Source organism: Cygnus olor, chromosome 5 (genome assembly GCF_009769625.2).
Source record: "Cygnus olor isolate bCygOlo1 chromosome 5, bCygOlo1.pri.v2, whole genome shotgun sequence".
NCBI lineage: Eukaryota > Metazoa > Chordata > Aves > Anseriformes > Anatidae > Cygnus > Cygnus olor.
Window position 1 is genome coordinate 7,983,076 of NC_049173.1, and position 20,714 is coordinate 8,003,789.

Genomic DNA, 20,714 nt, shown 5'->3' on the forward strand with positions numbered 1-20,714 from the left:
TCTCTTTTCAAGTTGGCTAGTTCATAGCAGCATGAAATGAAACTGTACATCCATTTCGATGCAGTCATTCTGGTGACAAAACTGGAATGGAGAAGACAGGTTGGTGGAACTAGGATCATTTCCCAACTCCTGATAAGACCTACAGGATATTTTATCATCAAATGCATGTTGTGGAAAGCCTCGATAGGAGGATTATGGAATGACTGTAGGCTGGTCACCAAAACAGGATTCTTGCCCTGCAGGACTTAACTTGTATTTGGGATCTGAGATGTGTGTACATCACCAGCGTCTCTGTGTGAGATTAAGCAGCATGACTGTCCTGAAACAGGTTTATTTGGAATTTCTATTGGGTTTGGTGGCTTTTGATTAAAAGTACGTGATCAACTAAATTACAAATGCGTATTTTTTTCTCTGAATGCCGGAATGATGTTTGTTGTTTGAGATGTACAATAACTTGTGTGAATTAAAGTGTTTTAACATGTTCCTATGTAGTAACTAAGCCAGGAGGCTTTAGGAGGGTGATAAACTGTATACGTATGGTCATAGAAATGGAAGATTGCAAGGGGCATTGACAACTAGTCCAGCTTTGTCACTGAATCAGGATCCAGTAAAGCGCATGGCTCTTGTGCAGCATATATATATATGATTCTCCATCTGCAAATGTACATGAGATTGCAAAATACCAAATCGAGGCTGATGGAATAAATGTCACTTGTAGAAAGTTATTTGCTTGCTTTTGCTCATAAGGTGAACCAGTAGCCCTGAACACACCAGCAAGCATTTGTTAAAACTTCTAGTATAGGAGGTTCCACAAATTTTGTTAAGTAGTCTGTTTCAAGTATTACAATATCAAGGGAAAGTTTGTTTTTGTTAATCCAAATCTTTTCTTGCAAGTATATTATAAGCAACTTACTGCAGTGACCAATTTGCAGTGCTGTAAATGCTGAACGTGTGCTCTTACACTGGAGCGTCCCTTGGCAAATTTAATGTAGGCTATCCTTTTGTAAAGCTATGGTATGCTCAATTTTTCAGGTGTGCATGTGGAAGCTTAGTGTAGGGTTTTGTATATACTACTTTATCCTTAAAAACTTTTCTGCTCTTAGATCTGAGAGTGTGAGCTACATTGACCTCAAGTATGATACTTGACTCAAGTTTGACTTGATCACAGTATTTGAGTCTTCTGGGGTTTGTGGAAATGAAGTATGTTGAACAGTGGAAAGCTATGGTCAGCAAACTGGAAAGAAGAGAGGGACTGGATACAGGGAGGAAAATGTTTTCATAAAACTTAAGCTAAGCTTATTAGCTATTCATCTTCTATGCCTTTTTTTTCCCTCTAGAACTTGAAAGTACTGACAGAGTGAGACAGTTGGTAAAGATGATGATTTCTGTATTCCTATCAGATTGTGTTTTTGACTTATGATTTGTATACAATAAAGGATTATGTATTTTTCAGTCTTACAGAAGTGGTAGGAGTAGGGGGTTTTGTTTTTAATGGGTTTCCATGTAGGATGTATTGATAGACAAAGTCCTGGTATAAAATATTTCGTACAGTGCAGCCTCGAACAGTCTTGAAATGGATTCCAGCAGTAATACACATACTAAACTTGAAACTCTGTGGACTGAAAATAAAACTATCAGCAAAATTCCTCTTATTTGTGGTCTGGATTTCTAGAGATGACAAATTCATGGTTAGTTTTAAATTATGTAGAGTGGTCATGATGTAACTTGCAAAACAGAAGAAAGTATTGGTATACTGGATTTGCAGACCTTTTGGGGAAGTTTTGAAGAGTAAACGTGTTTCACTTTGTGCTAGGTTTTCACTTTTCTGATTGCAAAACTAATCATCTTGTGTTGGGGAGGAAGAGGGGAAACTTGTGTCTACTTCATGCATAAAATAATTACTGCACATTTGTGACTTGAACGGAATCACTTTTTGCTTCTCTTCTGAAATCCTCAAGGTGGCAATCTTGCATCAGAGCTAAGTATAGTGTTTTTTTCCTGCACTGAATGTTTTATGTGCTGTCCTTGTGATGGCAACAAACGCTTGCTTGAGGTGCTGCAGTGTATACTGCTGTCAGTTGGGTAGATGCTGAGTGTTGCACGTAGCCTGGATGCAGACTGACTTTTGTAGACTTGTGCAGTCTTAAACTTGGGCGTGGTGGACACAACGGTATGTTTATCTCCGTGCTTGGTAGTTATGAAAATAAGCACATAGAAAACTAGCTATGGGTGGACTAGATTAAAAGTTTGTCTGTATAAATTTATTCAGCAGTAGTGTTTCGGCCGGCTGTGGTGCATGCACACAGATTTAAGTTCCTTTTTAAAATGGCTGAGAAAAGAAGTCTACTGATTTTAGTTGTTTTCTGTGCTTGGAAGACTTTAATTGCATCATTTTACTCTTGTAGGCATGAATTGTAACGGGACACTGACCCACTCTCCTTTCGTGGACCTTTCGTGGTCTGACTAATAGGAAGCTCAGTAATTTTTAAGATAGGTTACCTAGCCTACCCTGACTATGAAACAGTTGGTGGGATGCAGTCTGCATTGTTTACTGATTTTATGCTGGGTCTGTAAATACGTGGGTTTAAACTGAAACCTTTTATCCTATCATGTGTGGAAGAAAGTGCTGGAGTTCTCCAGTTTTAATTTCACAGGGAAGGGTTTTGGTAGCCCTGGTCCTATCGAATAGCAGATACATTTCAGTTCCACTTGCAAGCAGCTTCATTCCTGGTCTTCACTTGCTTGCTCATTTAGAGGAAACAAAATCCATGACACCAGGAGCGGTGCTGTTTCTTCTCCAGGTGTTGAATCTGAAGCTCAGAAATAGCCAAGGTGCCAGGGTCTTGACCCTTCATAGGGGGGCTGTGCCTGATGGGAGCAGACATGGGGGCAGGCACTGTGGTTCAGCACCAGAGTGACTGGGGAGACCTTGCATGGCTGGGGTTGGAAGGGGCACTTCAAGATCATCCAGTCCAAACCCCCTGCCCTGGGTGTGGGGTTATGAGCAGGATCTGGACCTGTGGAAGCTTTGCCCAGGTATCATCAAGTTTCCAGGTGTATGGCCTCCATCATCTTTGGTTCTCCTCATTTTGTGTCCCAGGGCACTGCATCCTGCTGAGATGACCCCAAAAATTTGAGTAGCTACTCTTGAGCTGCCTAGCACATCTCTCCATGCCTTCTGTTGTCCAAAGACTTGATGTTTTTGTAGGTCCCTTCCAACTGAATTCTTCTAATTCAAAACTTCAAAAGTGTCCAAAGTTAACAGGAAGGGGAGAGGAGGCTTCAGTAAAGCAAAGCTTGAGAATCTTGAGTTTCTAAAAATAACTAGTAGATGACAATGTGCCCTGGAATACCACCTCACTGAGGAGGGTATTTGAGTTGGCTTAGGGAAATGTTAGTGTTAATGTTGAGGAGTTGGCAGGCAGTGCTTGCAGACACCAAATACTTCTCGGATGTATTTTTTTTCTGTCTTGAAAGCTGAATGTGAAAAACCAAAAGCCTGTTTAATTCATTTCTGAAGTTGTAGGGGAAAAATAGAAAAGGTCAAGAAATGTAAAAACTTTAGTTAAGCTGGAATGTTAATTCAGTTGTGCCTAGCAATTGCTGCTCCCTTCCTTTGTACTTTTTAAATGACTAGCTTTGTAGGGTTTTTTGGTCTTTAAATGAATTTGATGATTTCACAGAATAAAAATCATTTTTTATAGTTTCTCTTTTTAATACCCAACTGTACAGATGTATTAATGAGTTTGCTTTGCATTCTCCTTGTAATGATTAAAGCTGAGGGTGAGACTTCATAGTCTGTGGAAACGTTAGTTTGCAGTTCTGAGCGTGCAAGCCCCCACAGACCAGTTTTGTCAGCTTTCAAAGCCAAGTGCCAACTCGAGCTGAGAAATGGATGCAGCAATTCTGCTAGCAGAGTTTGTAAGTTAAGTTTGTTGTTAATGGTATTGTTATCACCACTCTATGATTGTTTCAGTGTAGGCTTTTTATTAGTAATACAGAGACCTATTAAAGAGCGATGTAGCTCTTATGACGATGATAGTCATAGTCCGATAGAGTTGAGTGTTTTCATGTCTTCAAAGACCAAGAGGACTGGAGAAGCGTTGTGGAGCTGTGGGACGGCTGCTGTGTGAGCCTGCTACCCCCAGCACGCCCTGCTGTTCCTTCCCACTCCTGCCCTGCGTCTTGTGGCCTCCTCTGCTACTGCTGTGCCCTCTCCTGCTGGAAGTCAGATGAGAGAGATGGCCTGTGGTAAAGCAAACCTTCAAACAAGAAAAATGGGAGAGTAGGAAAGAATTTCTGGAGTTAGATTTGCTGCTGAGGAAAAGGTGCATGAAACTTTTGTCACAGTTTATATATTTTTGTGAGGTAAACCGTTCTGACTAGTTGTACACCAAAACCTGTGTGAGTGCTGGGATAATTTGATAGTTTCTCTCCGTTTTGCCTGATCTGTTTGTTTTGGTAACTGCAAGAATAGAAAGGAGATGTTGCTGACTATAATAGGCAAAATACAGGGTTGGGAGGCTTACCTCTATTCGTTGTGGAGATCACCATTGACTGTTTTTCATCTCTAATTAGGATGTTGAAGTACTTAAGCTTTGGGGCATTTATGTGAGAGCTTCTGATTATTGTTTGTTGAAAGGATCTGTTAATGAAGGGAAGGTGAACTTGGTTTCTGTTGTGGACAGCGCTGGAAACCTAATTTAAAGGTTGCCTGGAAAAGTAAGCTCAGAAGACTTGTAGACAATTCTACCAGAATATTAGCTGTTCTGTTTCTTTCTCAACAAGATGGTTATTAAATACAGCTAAGAGAGACTAGCTAAGAAAGTCTAATAAAAGTTCAGGCCGTAGTTTCTCATGGTTTGGAATTGCTATGGAAGTATCTTACTCAGGTGTGTAGCAGAAATGCCCTGAATTGCTTTCCAGTGGTACTCCATGCCTTTGTATGTTTCTGTCCCAAAGCCATTGTAGCTTGCTCCAGAGAGCTGGTGTAAGATGAGAAAACATAGTGACAAGAACTTGAGGAAAACTGTAGGCATGGCAGGAAACTAAGATGACTTTGCTTCTTATTCTGAAGAGCAGGCTAAAGTCCAATTGCTAGCAAATTTCCTGTTTTCAATCCTGTGCAATTTAGCTATTTGGTCGCGCTGTTAAGCTGATAGATTCTAATGTCCTGCTTGGAGTAGCCTGATTATTTTTTAAAAACTTCCTGCTTTAGTGAGAGACTATTTCTGTCCTCAGTAGTTTAATTCCCTGCTCTGGAAGATTCGTTTGCATGAACAGTTCCATTGATTCCCAGAGGACTCCGCATTCAGACTTCTCAGCATTGGCACAGACACGTAAACCAGCCTCTAGTTGTAAATTAACATCAACACAGACTTATTTTAGTCTCCAGCATTTCAGGGTGTAAACATAGCAGTTCCAGACTTGTAGTTTTTGTAGCCCAAGTTTCACTGTGTGTGTCTAATGTTAAACTGAAGTTATTTTAAAGTATGTTATGTCTGTAGTAGCCAACACAAGTCATTATTGAATACTAACTATGGTTTTTATGTTCTGTAGTGCCAGTAATTAGCTAGTAAAATTCAGTATTGAATATTCTTCAGACACAAAATAAGAATTTTTCATGTTTTGCTTTGAGCAGTGTTTCATGATACTGATTTTCATATTCTGCCCAAAATAAGTGATGTGATGTTTTTGTGCTTTATTTGGAGCTGAGTTTAGGGGGACTTAGAGTTTTGTATGTGTTATGGTATCCTGAGGAGGAAATAAATGGCACAGGGTTTGCATTTTGTCTTAAGTCCTTCAAGTGCTCTACAGTATCCTTTTTGATGTAATTTGGCATGTTGTAAATTATACAGATACCAAGTTCAGTGGCTCAATAAGTTTTCTTTTAATGTTTTAATTCAGCTATTGCATTTGACGTATCTTTTATTTTCTTCCCTAATAGGTGCAGGCAAAACACCGACCTTAGGAGGAGGATTCCATGCCAACCTGGGAAAGGAGTCACGAGCACAAACTCTACAGAACGGTATCCACAAGCTTTAATCTTGTTGATGTGACTTTTTTTAATTAACATGATTGATTTGCTATTAATTTGTAGTTTTGAATGTGACCTCAAAACCTTGGCAGGCCACTTGCTAGTCAGTAGACAAGTCTGCCAAGTGCTGATTTTTCCTTGTGCTCTCATTTGGTTGTTACACCTGATTTATGAGGTCAGGTAGATGGCTGACAAAGGGTAATGGCACCTTACAAATACTATTGGAGTTTAAAAGGGCTTTTTCAAGGTTGATGTGCCAATTGCACATTTTTGTTATCTGTTAACCTACTTCAGCTTTTTATTTCATCAATTTTCAGTGTTCTTGGAGTGTTTTATGCATGTTTATTTTAAAGTATAATTGTTGAAATGCTTTTGTTTTTATATAGTATAAAAGTAAAGATAACACACACATTATGCACACTTCATAGTAATCACATGCTTAATATGTGACTGTTGAACAGAGAAGGGAAAAGTAGAAAAGAGATTTTAGTGTTCAGAGAATGTTTAAGGAAGTGGTCTGGTTACATGCTATCCATTTTAATTGAGTTCTTCCTAATGTACAGTCCTTAAAGAGAATGAATAAAAGCTGTTTTTATTCAAGAAACCTAATGGTCTTCCAGTTTCAATTGCTGTTGCTCATATCAATAGACAGGGGTTGTCGTTTTTTGGCTAATTAATACTCTTGTCTCATGACTCCTGGAGATGACAGCTGATGGACTGTCATATCAAAGACTCAGAAGCTGATGTGTAATTAACCAAGGGTGTTAGATGGGTTTTACTGATACGATGCTTGTTTTGGGGGGTATATTAAGTAAAGGTATTTTCCTCAATTAGTCCTATATACAATTCAGATACTGTATCTGCATTGATATTGAAAGGATAAGATTGATCTGTTATTGTATCTGCATACGTAGGGAAAGAGTAAAATTGATCTGTGCTATTGAAATATACCCAGATTGCTTTGCTCAGCATTATCCGGCTGATTTATATACAGATTATTTTATTGGGCTGTTTGTCCCAAGCAGTGTCAAGCCCTGCTTGTTTGACAGAGTAAAGCTTGCACTTTGTGAGCAGGTTTCAGTGTCACACCCAAAGTTACTATCTTAGGAGTTTTGAAAATGTCTGTATAAACTGTACTAGTGGAATAAAACCACTAGAATACCATTTACAGCTGGTGAAGTTTGTCATTGGATGAAGTTACTTTAATCATAGCTGTAGTTTTGCATAGATTTTTTAAAAATAAATTGGCTTGTGCATAGGGACTGCTCAGTTTCTTAAGTATAATTGTAGAAAAAATAAAAACTGAGGAGAAAACTCTTTTTTGTTCAAAAACCTGCTTTGGTAACTGAAATTAAACACAGCCTAGGCATTGTTCTGGAATATAGACGTGGCTTCTTTCCTGACAGAACGTTTGCTGGGGAATGTGTCTGAGTGTCTTCCATCCCAATGTCTTTTGTGTGTACTGGACTTGTCAGGACCCCCTAATCATATACAATGATCTTGGCTAAAGTCTAACAGCATCATAGAAAAGAAATTACAGTTGTTTGAAATGAAATTGTCTCCCAAACAGTTTTGAAATAGGAAAATAATTTCTTTTTAGCTATACCTGTCTGAGGCTTTTAACAGTTTTCCTTCTTTTGTGGTGATCCTTTGTATTAAAAAAAAAAAGCATTTGGTCTTTGATTTCCACAGCCAACCTGTATTTGTCACAGTGCCAATCTGTCTCTGAGAAAGTTTGTTTCAATGAGCTAAGCAGTGTTCTTGCTCAGTCCCAGGCATGACAACAGCGGCTGCTATTTCAGGTAGAGCAATTGGTGTTTGAAAGGCCCTTCTTTCTGCTGCTCTATAATGAGCTAGTTGTCTGCTGCATTTAATCACATTTGTAGCTTTATGTAGTTAACTGCAAATTGAGCTATGGCAGTGAACTTTTAAAATCTCACCCTGTCATTGTGTTCATGATTGCTTTTTTTTGCAATTGTATTAATATCCATTGTATTCTTTAAAGCATAGCAAGGTAAATGAATTTACTGTGTATTTTTGAAAGAAAAAGTGTGAGGTGGTTCACTGAATGAAACTGAAGTGCTCTGATAGCTGACTGCGAGAAAAATGGGCAGTTGTCCCTGGAGCACTGCTCTGTGTAGTTGGGAAGAAAACGCTAAGCTAATTGTCTGTTTATTTGCTGGTACAACCGTGTTTGCATTTCAGAGTTACCCGAGTTGCACATGGACTGCTGAAATGAGCTGCTGTCAGGATTCTGGTGCTGCACGACTGATAAATGTGCTTCCTGTATCTTATAGAAGGTCTGCTCCTTACTTAGGTCCAGGCTGCATGCTGCCTTCAGCATACGAACGTGCTGTGTTCTCCTGTATGGTGCTCTGTGTAGGCTGCTGCTGAAGGGAAGAACCAGGCTCTGTGGAAAGCAGTGATGGGCAGTGGAGCCCAGCTTGCTCTGGAGGTCGTCCCCGGCGGATGAGAGCAGCTGGGAGCTCGTGTGTGGTCTGAGCGCGCTGGCAGGTCTTGCAGCATGCCTGGTCTGCTTGCCAGCAACCTGCAAGCTTGACATGATCCGGGGAAAAGTCCAGCAACGGAGCAGGAACTTGTTTTTTAAAAAGCAACGACCTCCCCCTGCTTGCACTTCCCTCCCCCATGTAGTTTGGGCCAAATTCTTCCTGTCTGTAATGTCTGTCTTTTCAGGGGAGGTGAAAGGGAGGTGATTTGGCCTCACTGTCTCTTATTTAATCCCTAGTAAAGCAGCTGGGGTTGGCTAAATGTATGATGCTGCTGTCTTTTGAGGGTTATAATTAAAGGACCTTTAGAATTAGATGAAAAACAGTTTTTCGTTAGAATATCTAAAGTAGTAACTTGTGTTTTTTCATTTCCTCCGTTCTGAAGTGAAGAAATGCCAAAGTAAAATCTCTCAGTAACTGCTAAAAACTTAGACTTTTCTGCCAAATCATTATTTTGTGCATTGGTATTTACATGTATGCTTTCAAGAAAGCCATGGGCAAACCCTGAAGGTTTTACAGTTTCCAGGCTTGTGTAAGAATATCGAATACATGCCACTAGTCTCCCTTATCACACATGCCTTTGCTGTATGTTTCCTCGCTATTTATAACGTGGTGGTGCGTGGCAGTTCATATTCTCTGCCTTTCTTTACTGAACCAGCTGATGTTTGTGGGTGTTTGGTTAGGAATTGGCTGCAGTTATAAAAACTGGAGTCTTGTTTACACTCGTTTAAAATATGTATGCAAGAAAGACCTAGTACTGTTTGTTCATTAACAGTTTGATTTTCAGTGTTGCTGCACTTCGTTAATTGAGCGTGCTAAGCTCCACAAGTTCTGCAACCTCGGGCCCACAGAATGGCTCATCTCTGCTCATGTAGAGCTCATTTTTGTTGTAAAAGCCTGCACATCTCTGAGATATACGAAGAGGTGTTTCAGCTTTGTTTTTAAAAGGTTTGACCAAATAACCACGCAGTGCTGTTTCTCTGAGAAAGAAGAGTAGTGAAAGAAGAGTTAGCTCAGAGAGGGGACCCTTTGACAAGACTTTTCTTTGTTGTCTGAGCTTCTTCAAATTGCCACAGTATTGCCCAGCTTCTTTGGGCACTTACAGGGCTGAAATTGAGAGTTCTGTCTCTTTAAATCGCATTTTACAGCTCTGTGCTACATTACATAATCTCTCTAAATAGCTGGTTTATTCTTGCTTCCTTGCAGGCAATCTGCTCTCACTATATCCATGTCAGATCCATAGTTACAAGGGAGTTGTTCTTGACTTGGAGCTCTGATGCTTTCAATAGTCTTCAGTGGCTGAAAAGAAAAGGGAGAGGGGAAGGAAGGTCAATGGCGTGATTATAACTTGAAAGCTTCAGTTGCAGATATTCAAATTTGGTTAAAACTAAGTTTGAGGATTGCAGCTGCATCTAGCTTAATCCAATTTCTGAACTGTTGTGCTGTGTTTTTAATCATTACTTTAAATGAATGTGCTTTCCCTCAGTCCTCTTAAATGCCAAAATGTAGCTAACAGTATTTTAATTCTACATGGAAAGGCATTTCTGAAGATGTTTTCTAATGCATTTTTGACTGTTTAAACTATTTGCTTAATTCTTTAACATTTATTGTCATCCCTAATTTCATAGCCGGTTTATTGCAAGTGATTACAGAAGGCCGTATTTCCTACCAGAACTGTCCAGTGTTAATTACGCCAGGGCAATATATTATGCGTATGAGGAACAGATGTATCCAAAGAAGAGAACTGGAGAACACATCTTTATTTAACAAAACTGAAACAACAAGGGGGCAGAAGTGAGTAGAATCATACAATAATTTTAAGGATCTCTGGAGGTCTGCAGTCAAAGTGGTGGCTTTGAAGTTGCATTAAGCCGCTCAGGGCATAGTGCAGCTGAGCTTTGAGTATCCCCAAGGACAACCTGTTCTAATGCTTGACCGCCCTCACTGAGAAAATTTTTTCCCTTATATTTAATGTGATTCTTGCCTATTGTCCTTTTGCTGTGCATATCTGACTCTTTATAACCTCCCACTGAGTAGCTGAAGACACCAGTAAGACCTCCCCGTTAGCTTTTCTTCTGAAGACCAAACAAATTCAGCTCTTGGCCTCACATCATGTGCTCCAGTCTCCTAGTCATCTTAACAGCTCTTTGCTGGACTTGTTCCAATATGTCAATGCCTTTCTTGGGCAAAGAAGTCCTGAACTGGACAAAGGACTCAAAATACAGTCTCACAAGCATGGAATAGGGGATAATAACTACTTATCTTGACCTACTGGCTATACTTTTAATAATGCATTTCTAACATAGAGTTAGCCTTCATCACTGCAATCGGGTGCTGCTGAGTCACATTCATCATTTTGTCCATAAGGACTCTAGATTCTTTTCTGCAAAGCTACTCCCTAGTCAAACAATCCCCAGCCTGTATTGTTGCTGTTGGTTCTTTGTTGTCAAAAAGAAATAATTGCATTTGCCTTGTTGAGCTGTGTGAGGTTTGTCAGCTTGTATTTTGCGGCATTTTAAGGTCTCTCTTAAGGATCTTAAGGCTGAGGGGAGCCTGACTCACCTGTGGTTTCCTACTTTCTCCTCTGGAAGAAAAGTCTGAAACACCTGTATTCTTCCAGTTACAGAGAACCTCAATTCCTACAACCTTTTAAAGATTTTAGAGATACTTTTTACCAGCTCCATTAGCATCTTCAGGTATATCCCATTCAATCCTGTTGAGTTTGCTAAGTGGCCCCTTGCTCAGTCCTTGTCTGCCATGCATAGTAATCAGTTTCCTCCAAACTCTGGTAGAAAGATCTGTGAGACCTGAAAATGACATTGCTGCAGAAGACCAATGGGAGTCATGAGCTGCTATGAAGCCAAGTTGGCCCCAAGAGCACATCAGTACAGAATAGCATTGTGCTTTGGAGAAATTGTCCTTGAAAACTGACCAACCCCTGGCCCTCTTGCTCTCCTTGGAAGCACTCCAAGGTGTCCTGCTTACTACTCTGAACAAACTGAAGCCTGCTCTCTGAAATCCAGGTACCCATCATCCTCACACCAAAAGGTTCTTAAATTTTGTCATCTCAGGGTTAATGTAGTCAGGCTTGCCATGAAACTTCACATTTTCCACCACTTCCTTTCTAGAGAATGGTAGGTATTGTAGAAGTTAGAATAGCTCAGTTGGAAGGGGCCTGTGAAGGTCAAGTCCAGCTGCCTGACCACTTCAGGACTAACCACAAGTTAAAGCATATTATCGAGGGCATTGTCCAAACACTGACAGGCATGGGGCATCAACCATCCCTCTAGGAAGCCTGTTCCAGTGTTTGACCACTCTCATGGTAAAGAAACTTTTCCTAATGTCCAGTCTGAACCTGCCTTGGTGCAGCTTTGTGCCATTCCCTCGCATTTAGACTTAGGTTACGATGGAGGAGAGACCCGCATCTCCTGCTCCACTTCCCCTCCGCAGGAAATTGCAGAGAGCAATGAGGTTGTCTTTTAGCCTCCTTTTCTCCAAACTAGACAAAACAGATGTCCTCAGCCTCTCCTCATAAGACATACCTTCCAGCCCCTTGCCAGCATTGTTGCCGTCTGGATGCAGTAAGGTACAGGCTCATCACAGTGCGTTTCTAGGTTGACTTGCTCAGCTCTCATGCTCCTGATACAATCCAGAAGTCTCCTGGATTGCTTTGTCCCACTGTGATTCCCTTCCAGCAGGTGTTGGGGTGTTTACAGTTTGCCATGAGAGCCGGGATAGCTTCCTGTTGTCTGAAGGAGGCTTCATCTTCAGGATCAGGTGGTCTGTAGCAAGTGCTCGTGACGCTGTTTCCGTTGTTGGCCTTGCTTCTGATCCAGGATCATTATGTCGTTATCAGTCTGTCACTTGTTTTGCAGCAAAGCTTCATGCATTCATTTAGGACTAGAGGGAATGGCCTCAAGTTGCACCCAGGGAGGTTTAGATTGGAATTAAGGAGACGTTTCTTCTCAGAGCAGTCAGGCATTGGGACGGGTTGCTCAGGGAGGTGGTGGAGTTACCGTCCCTGGGGGTGTTCAAGGAAAGGTTGGATGTGGTGCTTAGGGACATGGTTTAGTGGGTGATGGTGGTAGTAGTGATGGTTAGACCAGAGGATCTTGGAGGTCTCTTCCAGCCTTTCTGATGCCATCATTCAGGCTGTTCCTTTGCATAAAATGAGTCTCCTTTCACCTTCCCTGTCTGTCCTTCCCATAGAGTCTGTAACCATCCACCTTGTGATTCCAGTCACGCAAGCTGTCCAGCCATGTATCTGTGATTTCCAGCAAATTTGGAGTTTTGCAGTTGTGCATAGTCTTTGAATTCTTTCTGGTTGTTTTCTTTGCTGGGTGCAATCTTTTCTTTGGCTCTTCCTTGTCTATCAGCTACGAATGTATCTGGCCTTGATTTCGGTAATAAAACTTTGAGTCTAATCTTTCTGCCTTACACTTAGTTGTCCTTGCTTTCATTTCTGTTGTGATACAAGCTAGTCTCAATCCTTCCACCTTCAATTAGTACCCCCCTTGTGTTTTCTTTTGTTGCATCTTCAACTAACCATTGCTTAAAGCTGTCCTTGTCTGGGTTTGTCATGTATCCTTCTTAACTTCTTTATTTGCTAAGGCTTTGAAAGACTTTATTCTTCTGGCTAGACCATTCCTTTAGTCTTACTGTCTTTGACTGATCTACTGCCTTGCCCCTTTATTAGTCCTTTGTCATTAAGAACTTACTTGATTCGTTTTCTTCATCTTTCCATTTGGTGTGTTAGCTTTTGTTACGTCTCCTTGGGGAGGATGTAAGAGCCTATTTCCCTTTTCATTTGGGATAATCTTTTCTCTTTTTTTGTTCTTACTAAGTGCAACTCTTTAGTCTGGAAAACATCTTCATTCCTGAATGCCTCTTCCATTACTTCATACCTCGTCCATCCAGTTTGTGGTAGGGTGGGATTCATCTGGTGAATCTTGGGTGTCTGTGTGAGCTCCTTGTCCTGAACTCCATTTAGGGTCTACGCAGAGGTGGACAGATTCAGGGTGTGATTAAGGAATGACCTGAAAGGAAGTCATACATGACTCACTCACTCTTGGAAGTGCCTCTTCGCTCACTGAAAGGAGGTCTGGATTGACTAAGGTCAGATGCTCATCTCTGAGGATAAGGGTGATGAATCCTACGCTTTGGTGTCTGTGTTTGGGGATCATCTTGACACAGACTTAACATGGCCAAAACTGAACTACTGAATCACATCCTACTGTCCTGCTTCTTGCATGTTAACAAGCTCAAGCTTCCTCCCTTTGAGGTCACTCACAGCTTTCCCTCTTTGTCTTGTAGATTTATCCTCTCTGCTAACATGGATGGGTCTTAGACATAACACTCACATATTTGTTTCTTGCACAAGTGTCTCTTGACCTTTGCTCTCGCTCTTTGGTCAAAACATGCTACAGAGATGGGAAAGCAGAAAAGTTTTGACTTGGGATGTTAAATCTTTGGTACCATAACAACTTCATGGAAGAATTTTAAAAGGAATGTTTTTCTTCCCAACCTGTTTGTCCTTTCTCATTTGTGATCACTGTTACTTATCACAACTTTCCAACAGAGAACTTTTTTGTTATGAGGCTGCTGTGTTTGTCTTCCAATGTGTCAGACCTCTGTGCTTCTAAGGTTTGCTTGAGTCTCAGTAGGTACTGGCTTTCCTGGTCTTCTGCCTTGATGCAGGCTCTGGTAAGTCCCAAAAGTACAGCCCACAGCTCAGATGCTGGAGGGCCCTGCTGGCTGACCTTCAGGGTGTCTCAATAGCTTACACACCTTTCTCAGAGCTTCAGCTTTCTGGGTTTGCAGGGAACTTCACTGATCAGCAAAGACTTGAAGAAACGCTAATTGAGAAATATTATTTTAAAAAAAAGGGGGGGGGGGACAAACCAAACAAAACACGCAGAAAACCATTTTGTAGCTAGTGATAAGTTATTTCAAAATATATGGATTTGTCCTGCTGACTTTGTCCTCACAGGGTTTCCAGGGAAGAGGGGCTGTGATTCTTCAAGTAAACAGTAGAGGATCTGCTGGAAATACTGTAGTGGTTGGATTTTGCCATGAGGATGACGGACAGCTTAAAACTTGCAGCACAGCATCCTGGCTGGCTGGAATACATGCATCAGGCTTTACTTGTCTTCCTTACTCTATTACTGCGTTCGCTTAGCCAGAAAAAGGAAAAATTAGAAAAGGGACTTCCAAAATCAGTTGGAGGTGTTGGTTTCATCTGTATGTAGATTCAGGACAATCTCTGTTACTTTCTCTTAATTTTCAAGATTGTTCTTGAAATTAGGAAGAAAAGAATAGCCTTAAAGGAGTTAACAGATGCCTTCTGTTGTCTTAACCGAAACCAAAAAGCCCCTTGGTGTTCAGTCGCTTTGAGTTGGCCTGACTCTGACTGGAATTAAAGGCGTCTTTCATGATTCTTGTGCTCTGTCTCCTCTCCTGTCTCTGGTCTGTCTCTGAGTTTATTAGTTGGCTGTGGGCAAGAAAACTGTTGTGCCAGGGAAGCACAGATCTCTGCTTTTTGTCAAACAAAAGAAGAAATGCTTCCTAAAATTCTGCGCACTTGTAAAATTTCTTACTTGGGTATTAAGGTTTTGGTGTCTTGTATCTTAAGAATTTTCCCTGTTAATTTTGACAATGTCTATGTGACATAGAGTAGGACAATACCTAGCACGTTTGTGGGATTCACTGACAGAGATTTATCTCCCTACAGCCTTGTGTAGATAATTGGAACCTGTCATTTCTCCAGAGAGCAATCCTTTAAGTAAAGACAGTTTATCTAGCGGGCTAATGTTTTTTGAAGCATTCACTTTTTATAGTACCATTCATAAGGAGGTGAACTTGGATATTAATAGGTCTAGCTTCCTACTTGCACGCTGTGACAGAATAGGTAACTGCCTCTCTCCCCTTTCTCCCCACCCCTCTAGTAATGTCTATGAATTTGCATGCTGCCTCTTTTAACCAGCTTCTGAATTAAACCACTTTAGCTGTGGAAGGTTGTTAGACAAGTTTAAAATGCACTCGAGTAACGTAGCTTTGATTTCAGTTCTGTGTAGCTGCCACTCTTTTTTTATCATGGAAGTGTACATCACTTATACAGCATAGGACTGTTTTTAAATGCTTAAATGTGATTTTTGAAGCTTGTGTCATTTGTAGGCACTACGGCTATACCATAATATAACCCAGAGTGGGAGAATTCTTTTGTTTCTTCTTAATGCTGTTCCCTGATAGCACCTAGTTCCTTACTTCACATGCTGAAGCAGCGCAGGGAAGTGTTATCTTAGCCTGAGGATCTTCAAGCGTGACTTGCTGATGGAGCTGTTGCAGCTTTCTTGGAAGACGGCTTTTTCTAAGTAGTGGCCCCAGCCTTGACCTTCCGGACCCATATGCTATGGGATTAACAAATGCCAGAGTAAACTCAGTGTCTGTGTACATTGCTTTTAAAAGGAAGATTTACTTGCTTAAGTTCTTGCAGACATGCTTGTGCTCGTTGTCACCTGCTCTTTGCAGCTGGAGGCAAATAAGCTGTGATCCCGAGCCACTTTCTCTGTGTTGTGGTGGATGGTGTCGGTGTAAGCACGTAGCGGCTGCGGTGTTGGAACTGGCGGGTGTCAGTCGGTGTGGGATCAGGATCCAGGCTGTGACAGCTCCGACCTGCCTGCCACAGGCCGTGCAGGCACACTGTGTGCATCCCTGTCGTAGGGATGTAATAACACCTCCGGGCACAGCTGGCACAGTGTCTGTCACGCATCCCGGGGTGGCTGAGGGAGCAGTATCAGAGCAGTGCGCGTGGTGGTGCTTCTCCACTCATCTTGTCTTATTCTTGTCTCATTCCTCGTGCAGAAGCTGATATGTAGCTTTGATCGTCCTCGTTGCCCTCCTGGTTCTGCAACATCCTCTCCCGGATGGATGAAGCCTGCCATCGTATGTGCTGTTCAAACGTAGCTCAGGGAAAGGCTTTGACTCCTGCGCACTGTATTGCTGCACCAGCCTTTCGCAGACAGGTGTAGTACATGGGTGAAAGACCCAAATGTAAAGGTAGTTGCTATTAGTTACAAGTGAGTAGAAACAGGGTTCTGTACCAGGTATGAAACGTGTTCCGTGTGAGGGTCCCATGTCCAACACAGTGGCAGACTGATGAACATCCAACACCCACCTAGAAAAACAAAGCAACAACAAAATCCCCTTAGGAGTTTAAAAAAAACTTTCCAGGTCAACCAGGACAACTCTGTGCACGCATGCAAGTTATTTTTAACCTGAATGATCTCTGTCATTTGCTGTGCTCCTGTGGGTAGTTCTGTCAGCCTGGGAGCTGACGTGCTGTGGTGCACGGGTGGCAATGAGGTGTTGTGTAAAAGGTTGGGAACTCTTTCAAGAGGTATTGCCATCGGAAGCCTTTGTTTTATAGTTACAGCTGTGGAGGCTGGCTCCATGGTACACGTCTAGCAGTAAAGCAGGTTTGTTCCCTGCCTTTCAGTGAAAATGTCTGGGTTTCACAAGAAAAACAGACCAAAAAACAACAAAGCTACAAAAACAACCAACCAGCCAAAACCAAAAAAACAATAAACCAACTTTTTTCTCCTGCTTCACTTTGTTTCACTTCTCTGCATGCTGCCACAGAGTAGATGAGGGAACGGATGCTGTAGAGATGAGCCTCTTAAACCAGCTTTGCAGCAGGGGAAGCTGAACGCAGGACTGCATTGTTCTCCTTTATTTTTTTTACATGTATTTATAACTCACCGTCCTGTTACGTTCAATCCTGCACAGTCAGAGTGAAGGAAGGTGTTTTCTGTTCTTCTGGCTTGACTTAATATGAGTGGGAAGCTTTTAGAAATGTTCTGTTCGTTGACTGCTGCTGGCAGATGGATGCTCTCTGCTTGAAGTGCCTCAGGCCTTTATATCTTCCGCTTCCCCCCCTCCATCCTCCCAGCACACACCCTGGAGTGTGCAGGCTGTGCTAATTTAGTCGCAACTTAAAAAGGAATGATGAAGAAGAAATGCTCCACTCTAATAGAATTCTTGTCACTCGCTACGTCTTCAGGGAGTACTTTTTCATTTCACGATCCCTAAGGATTTTTTCAGCAACATGTATTGGCTGTTCTGAGATACTTCACTGGAACAGCAGTAAAATTCTTAACGCGTTAGGACCAAAATGCTAATTCTGTTTATATATTAATCAATTAGAATATATAGCATACATGACATTCAGTTTGATTTTTCAAGTGATTTTAATAACTTAGGCGTGACTGTTTCTAATTCTGAGGTGGCCTTTCATCTGTATGAACTATAAACCAAACCATTAAATAAACAGTTCATTAACCTGTTATACTCTAACATTTGAATGAATTCCAGAATTTTACTAAATTGGCTGTTACTGTGTCAAGAGCTTTCCCCCTTTTACCAGCAGAAATCAGCAGTTAGAGCTGAGTTTAGCTCTTTCTTTAGCAGAATCATAAAATGTTACTATTTACTGATAAAAAGTGCATGTATTTCTAATTGAAAAGAATCTAAATTATACAGAACCAGAACTAAAATGTGTTTTCTGTGCTGATTACTGTACCTTAACTTAGCTTACTTAACTTAGTACAATTTTCTTAAGGTGCTCACTAGGGTCGCCAGGTGGTGCTGTTACACACCGATATAAGCGCTTGTTAATAAAGTTCAAATTCTAAAAGAAAATGCCGTTGTCATAATTATTCAACTGTAATTTCATGGGAGGAGTGGCAAGAGTTTTTTTTTTCTTTAATCATGTCTTTAAAGTAGAGCTCTTCCTGAGAATTTTGGTTTTGCTCTTCTGGCTGCTCAGGGTGAAACTTCCCACGTGTTGTTTAGGACCATTTCTGCTGTAAAAAAGGGATAATGTGTGTGGGATAATGCAAGAGGTTGCGTGCTGGGTGTGTGGGACTGTATCTGGGCTGTAGCCTAGGTGATTTCTACTTGGGTGATGAGCTTATGAAGTTTCTCATTAGATAATGAGGGAGGATAACATGCAAGTACTGCATGTTTTATCAAAGGTTGAAGAATGAAGAGCGATGTCTCTTTATAAGCTGAAAATAACTTGTTTCCTGAATAGCATTTAATTTAACCTTACAGTTTTTGAAAGGCAAGAACTCCAGCCTGTTATGGGAGGAGGCTCCTTACAAAAAAAAATCAGGCTATGTGACTTTTTAATATGTTCAATGCATGTCATGTTCCCCTTTTTTCTAGGAAAAAACCAAACAACTTCATACATCCAAAATAGTCACTTTTTCTAAAGTCCTATACTAATTAGTGTTGTAAAGAAATTTTCTTTTTCTCCAAAGGTATTGTGGAAGTGGCTATTCATGGATGAACTGTGAAATGGGGGGAAAAAAGTTGTAAACTCTTCCTTTGAGTGAAGATTTGTAGTGTCTTTTTGTACTCAAGTAATTGAATAATTTGGACAATACAGACAATTAAATACTAGACCATGTAGACTAAACCTAAGTACTGTCAAATATGTAGGTAAAATGAAGGAAGGTTAAGCAATTGTGGGAGGGAAAAGGTGTGGGAGGGAAAAGGTTGTCAAAGGATATCTCTCCTGAAGGCATTAGCGTGGCTATCACTTTAGTTGTGACTTCCTACACTGAGAATGTAACACTTCAAAAATGAGTTGTATTGCTTCACACATTAATTTTTTATTTATTTTTTTACTATGCATTGATTAGTTTCTGATAGAAGTTACAGGCAAATGGTAATTTAAAAAGCAGAGAAAAAGTACAGTGTGATCTCCTTGAACCGAAGCTGCAGTGTAGGTAAGAAGTTAGGTTCAGCATACTTAAACCTGTTTTTGAGCTGTGCTCTTTAGACCTTCTCTGGATGTCAGCAGGAGCTGTGTTCGCTTGGCATTGTTCTTTGGGCTCCCAAATATGTATCTAGAAGTCTGGCTTTAATCACCTAGGTTTAAAGCCTTTATACTGTTAGAACAAAGCTGTCCCAAACAAACACAGCATAAATTAAGTGAAAAGGTAATTGATTGCTTAGCTGTTCTAAAGTCAGGTCAGATTACTCCTGCTTCAACTGAAAGAGGCTTCTCTTAAGTTTGAGCAATAGCAAAATCAAACAAACGTGGATCTTTCTTCAAAGAAAGGTCATTAACACTGAATGCAACTAAGCAAGTGGCTAATTACGTTCAACTCTGTGATTCCCTAAGAAATATTATGCTGATGAGCCTGTAATTTTTCTTTAACAAAATCAATTAGAGTTTGGATTTTTAGGGTTAGGCAGTATATTTTTTCCTTCATGTACTCTGAAACTACACAGTTGATTATTAGTACTTTTGGGCAGTATATTATGAGATGTGTAATGTTGAGGAAGCAGTTTAGGATCTTAGTTCCAGATTTCAGGGATGTACACAGACCTGGGTTCTGGTACAGGGATTAGACACAGGTTCTTGTGTATGGTTGTCACTCATTAGAGAGAATGCATACGAATGTTTACGTCTGTACCTTATGTGTACTACTTGATGACTTCCATAAATCACTATTCAGGGAAAACATTCCATGCCATTTTTATGGTGGGAATCATGAACTTAGTATTGCTCCAAAGGGAGCTGTGCAGGGTTCAGTAGCCCATTTAGGATGAATTTCTGAGAATGAGTAGCGTTCCAGAATATGGAATAGCTCTCCAGAAACCAAGCAGTAGGTCTGGTCTGAGGTAGTACTGAGCTACTTTGGTGGTCATACAGAATGTGCTAAACCTGAAGGTCACCTCTTCCCTGTCCTTTCAGAACTGATGTATAAAACACAGCCATCTTTAATGCTCTGGCCTTTTGGGAAGCATCATGTTGCCTTGTCTAAAAGGGAGACAAACACTGCAGAGTCTCGTGGGGCATAGCATCAGTGCTAACCATTGGAAGTTGTCTTGTTACGTTCAGGGTGTTACAGAGCCACCAGTGCAGAAGGGCATTTCTAGTTCCTTTGGACACGTGCATGCACATGCAAGCATAGATGTATGGAAATCCTTTTACGTGGGAAAAGATGCTTTCTAAATCAGGTTAGGAGATTGTCTGCTCATAGAATATGTATACTGCACGTTATGAGGCAGTGCAGACAGCTGTAAACTTCTGCTTCCAGACTCTGGGTAGCGTCTTAGATAAATCTGAGGAGCTGCATGTTGTGGAACTGCTCTCAATG

At 41.0% G+C, this 20,714-nt stretch overlaps 1 protein-coding gene across 2 annotated transcripts in view; it reads left to right on the top strand.

The window, feature by feature from the left end:
- The window catches only part of BRF1 (BRF1 RNA polymerase III transcription initiation factor subunit), a 174,540-nt gene that overhangs the window by 11,586 nt on the left and 142,240 nt on the right, over positions 1–20,714 (top strand). For both annotated transcript variants that reach the window (XM_040557923.1, XM_040557922.1), the window contains one exon: positions 5,948–6,028. Coding sequence is in view for 1 of the 2 variants with exons in the window: in XM_040557922.1 (XP_040413856.1) it covers positions 5,948–6,028 (81 nt within the window). In the remaining variant the exon portion in view is untranslated. The remainder of the gene's footprint in view (positions 1–5,947; positions 6,029–20,714) is intronic.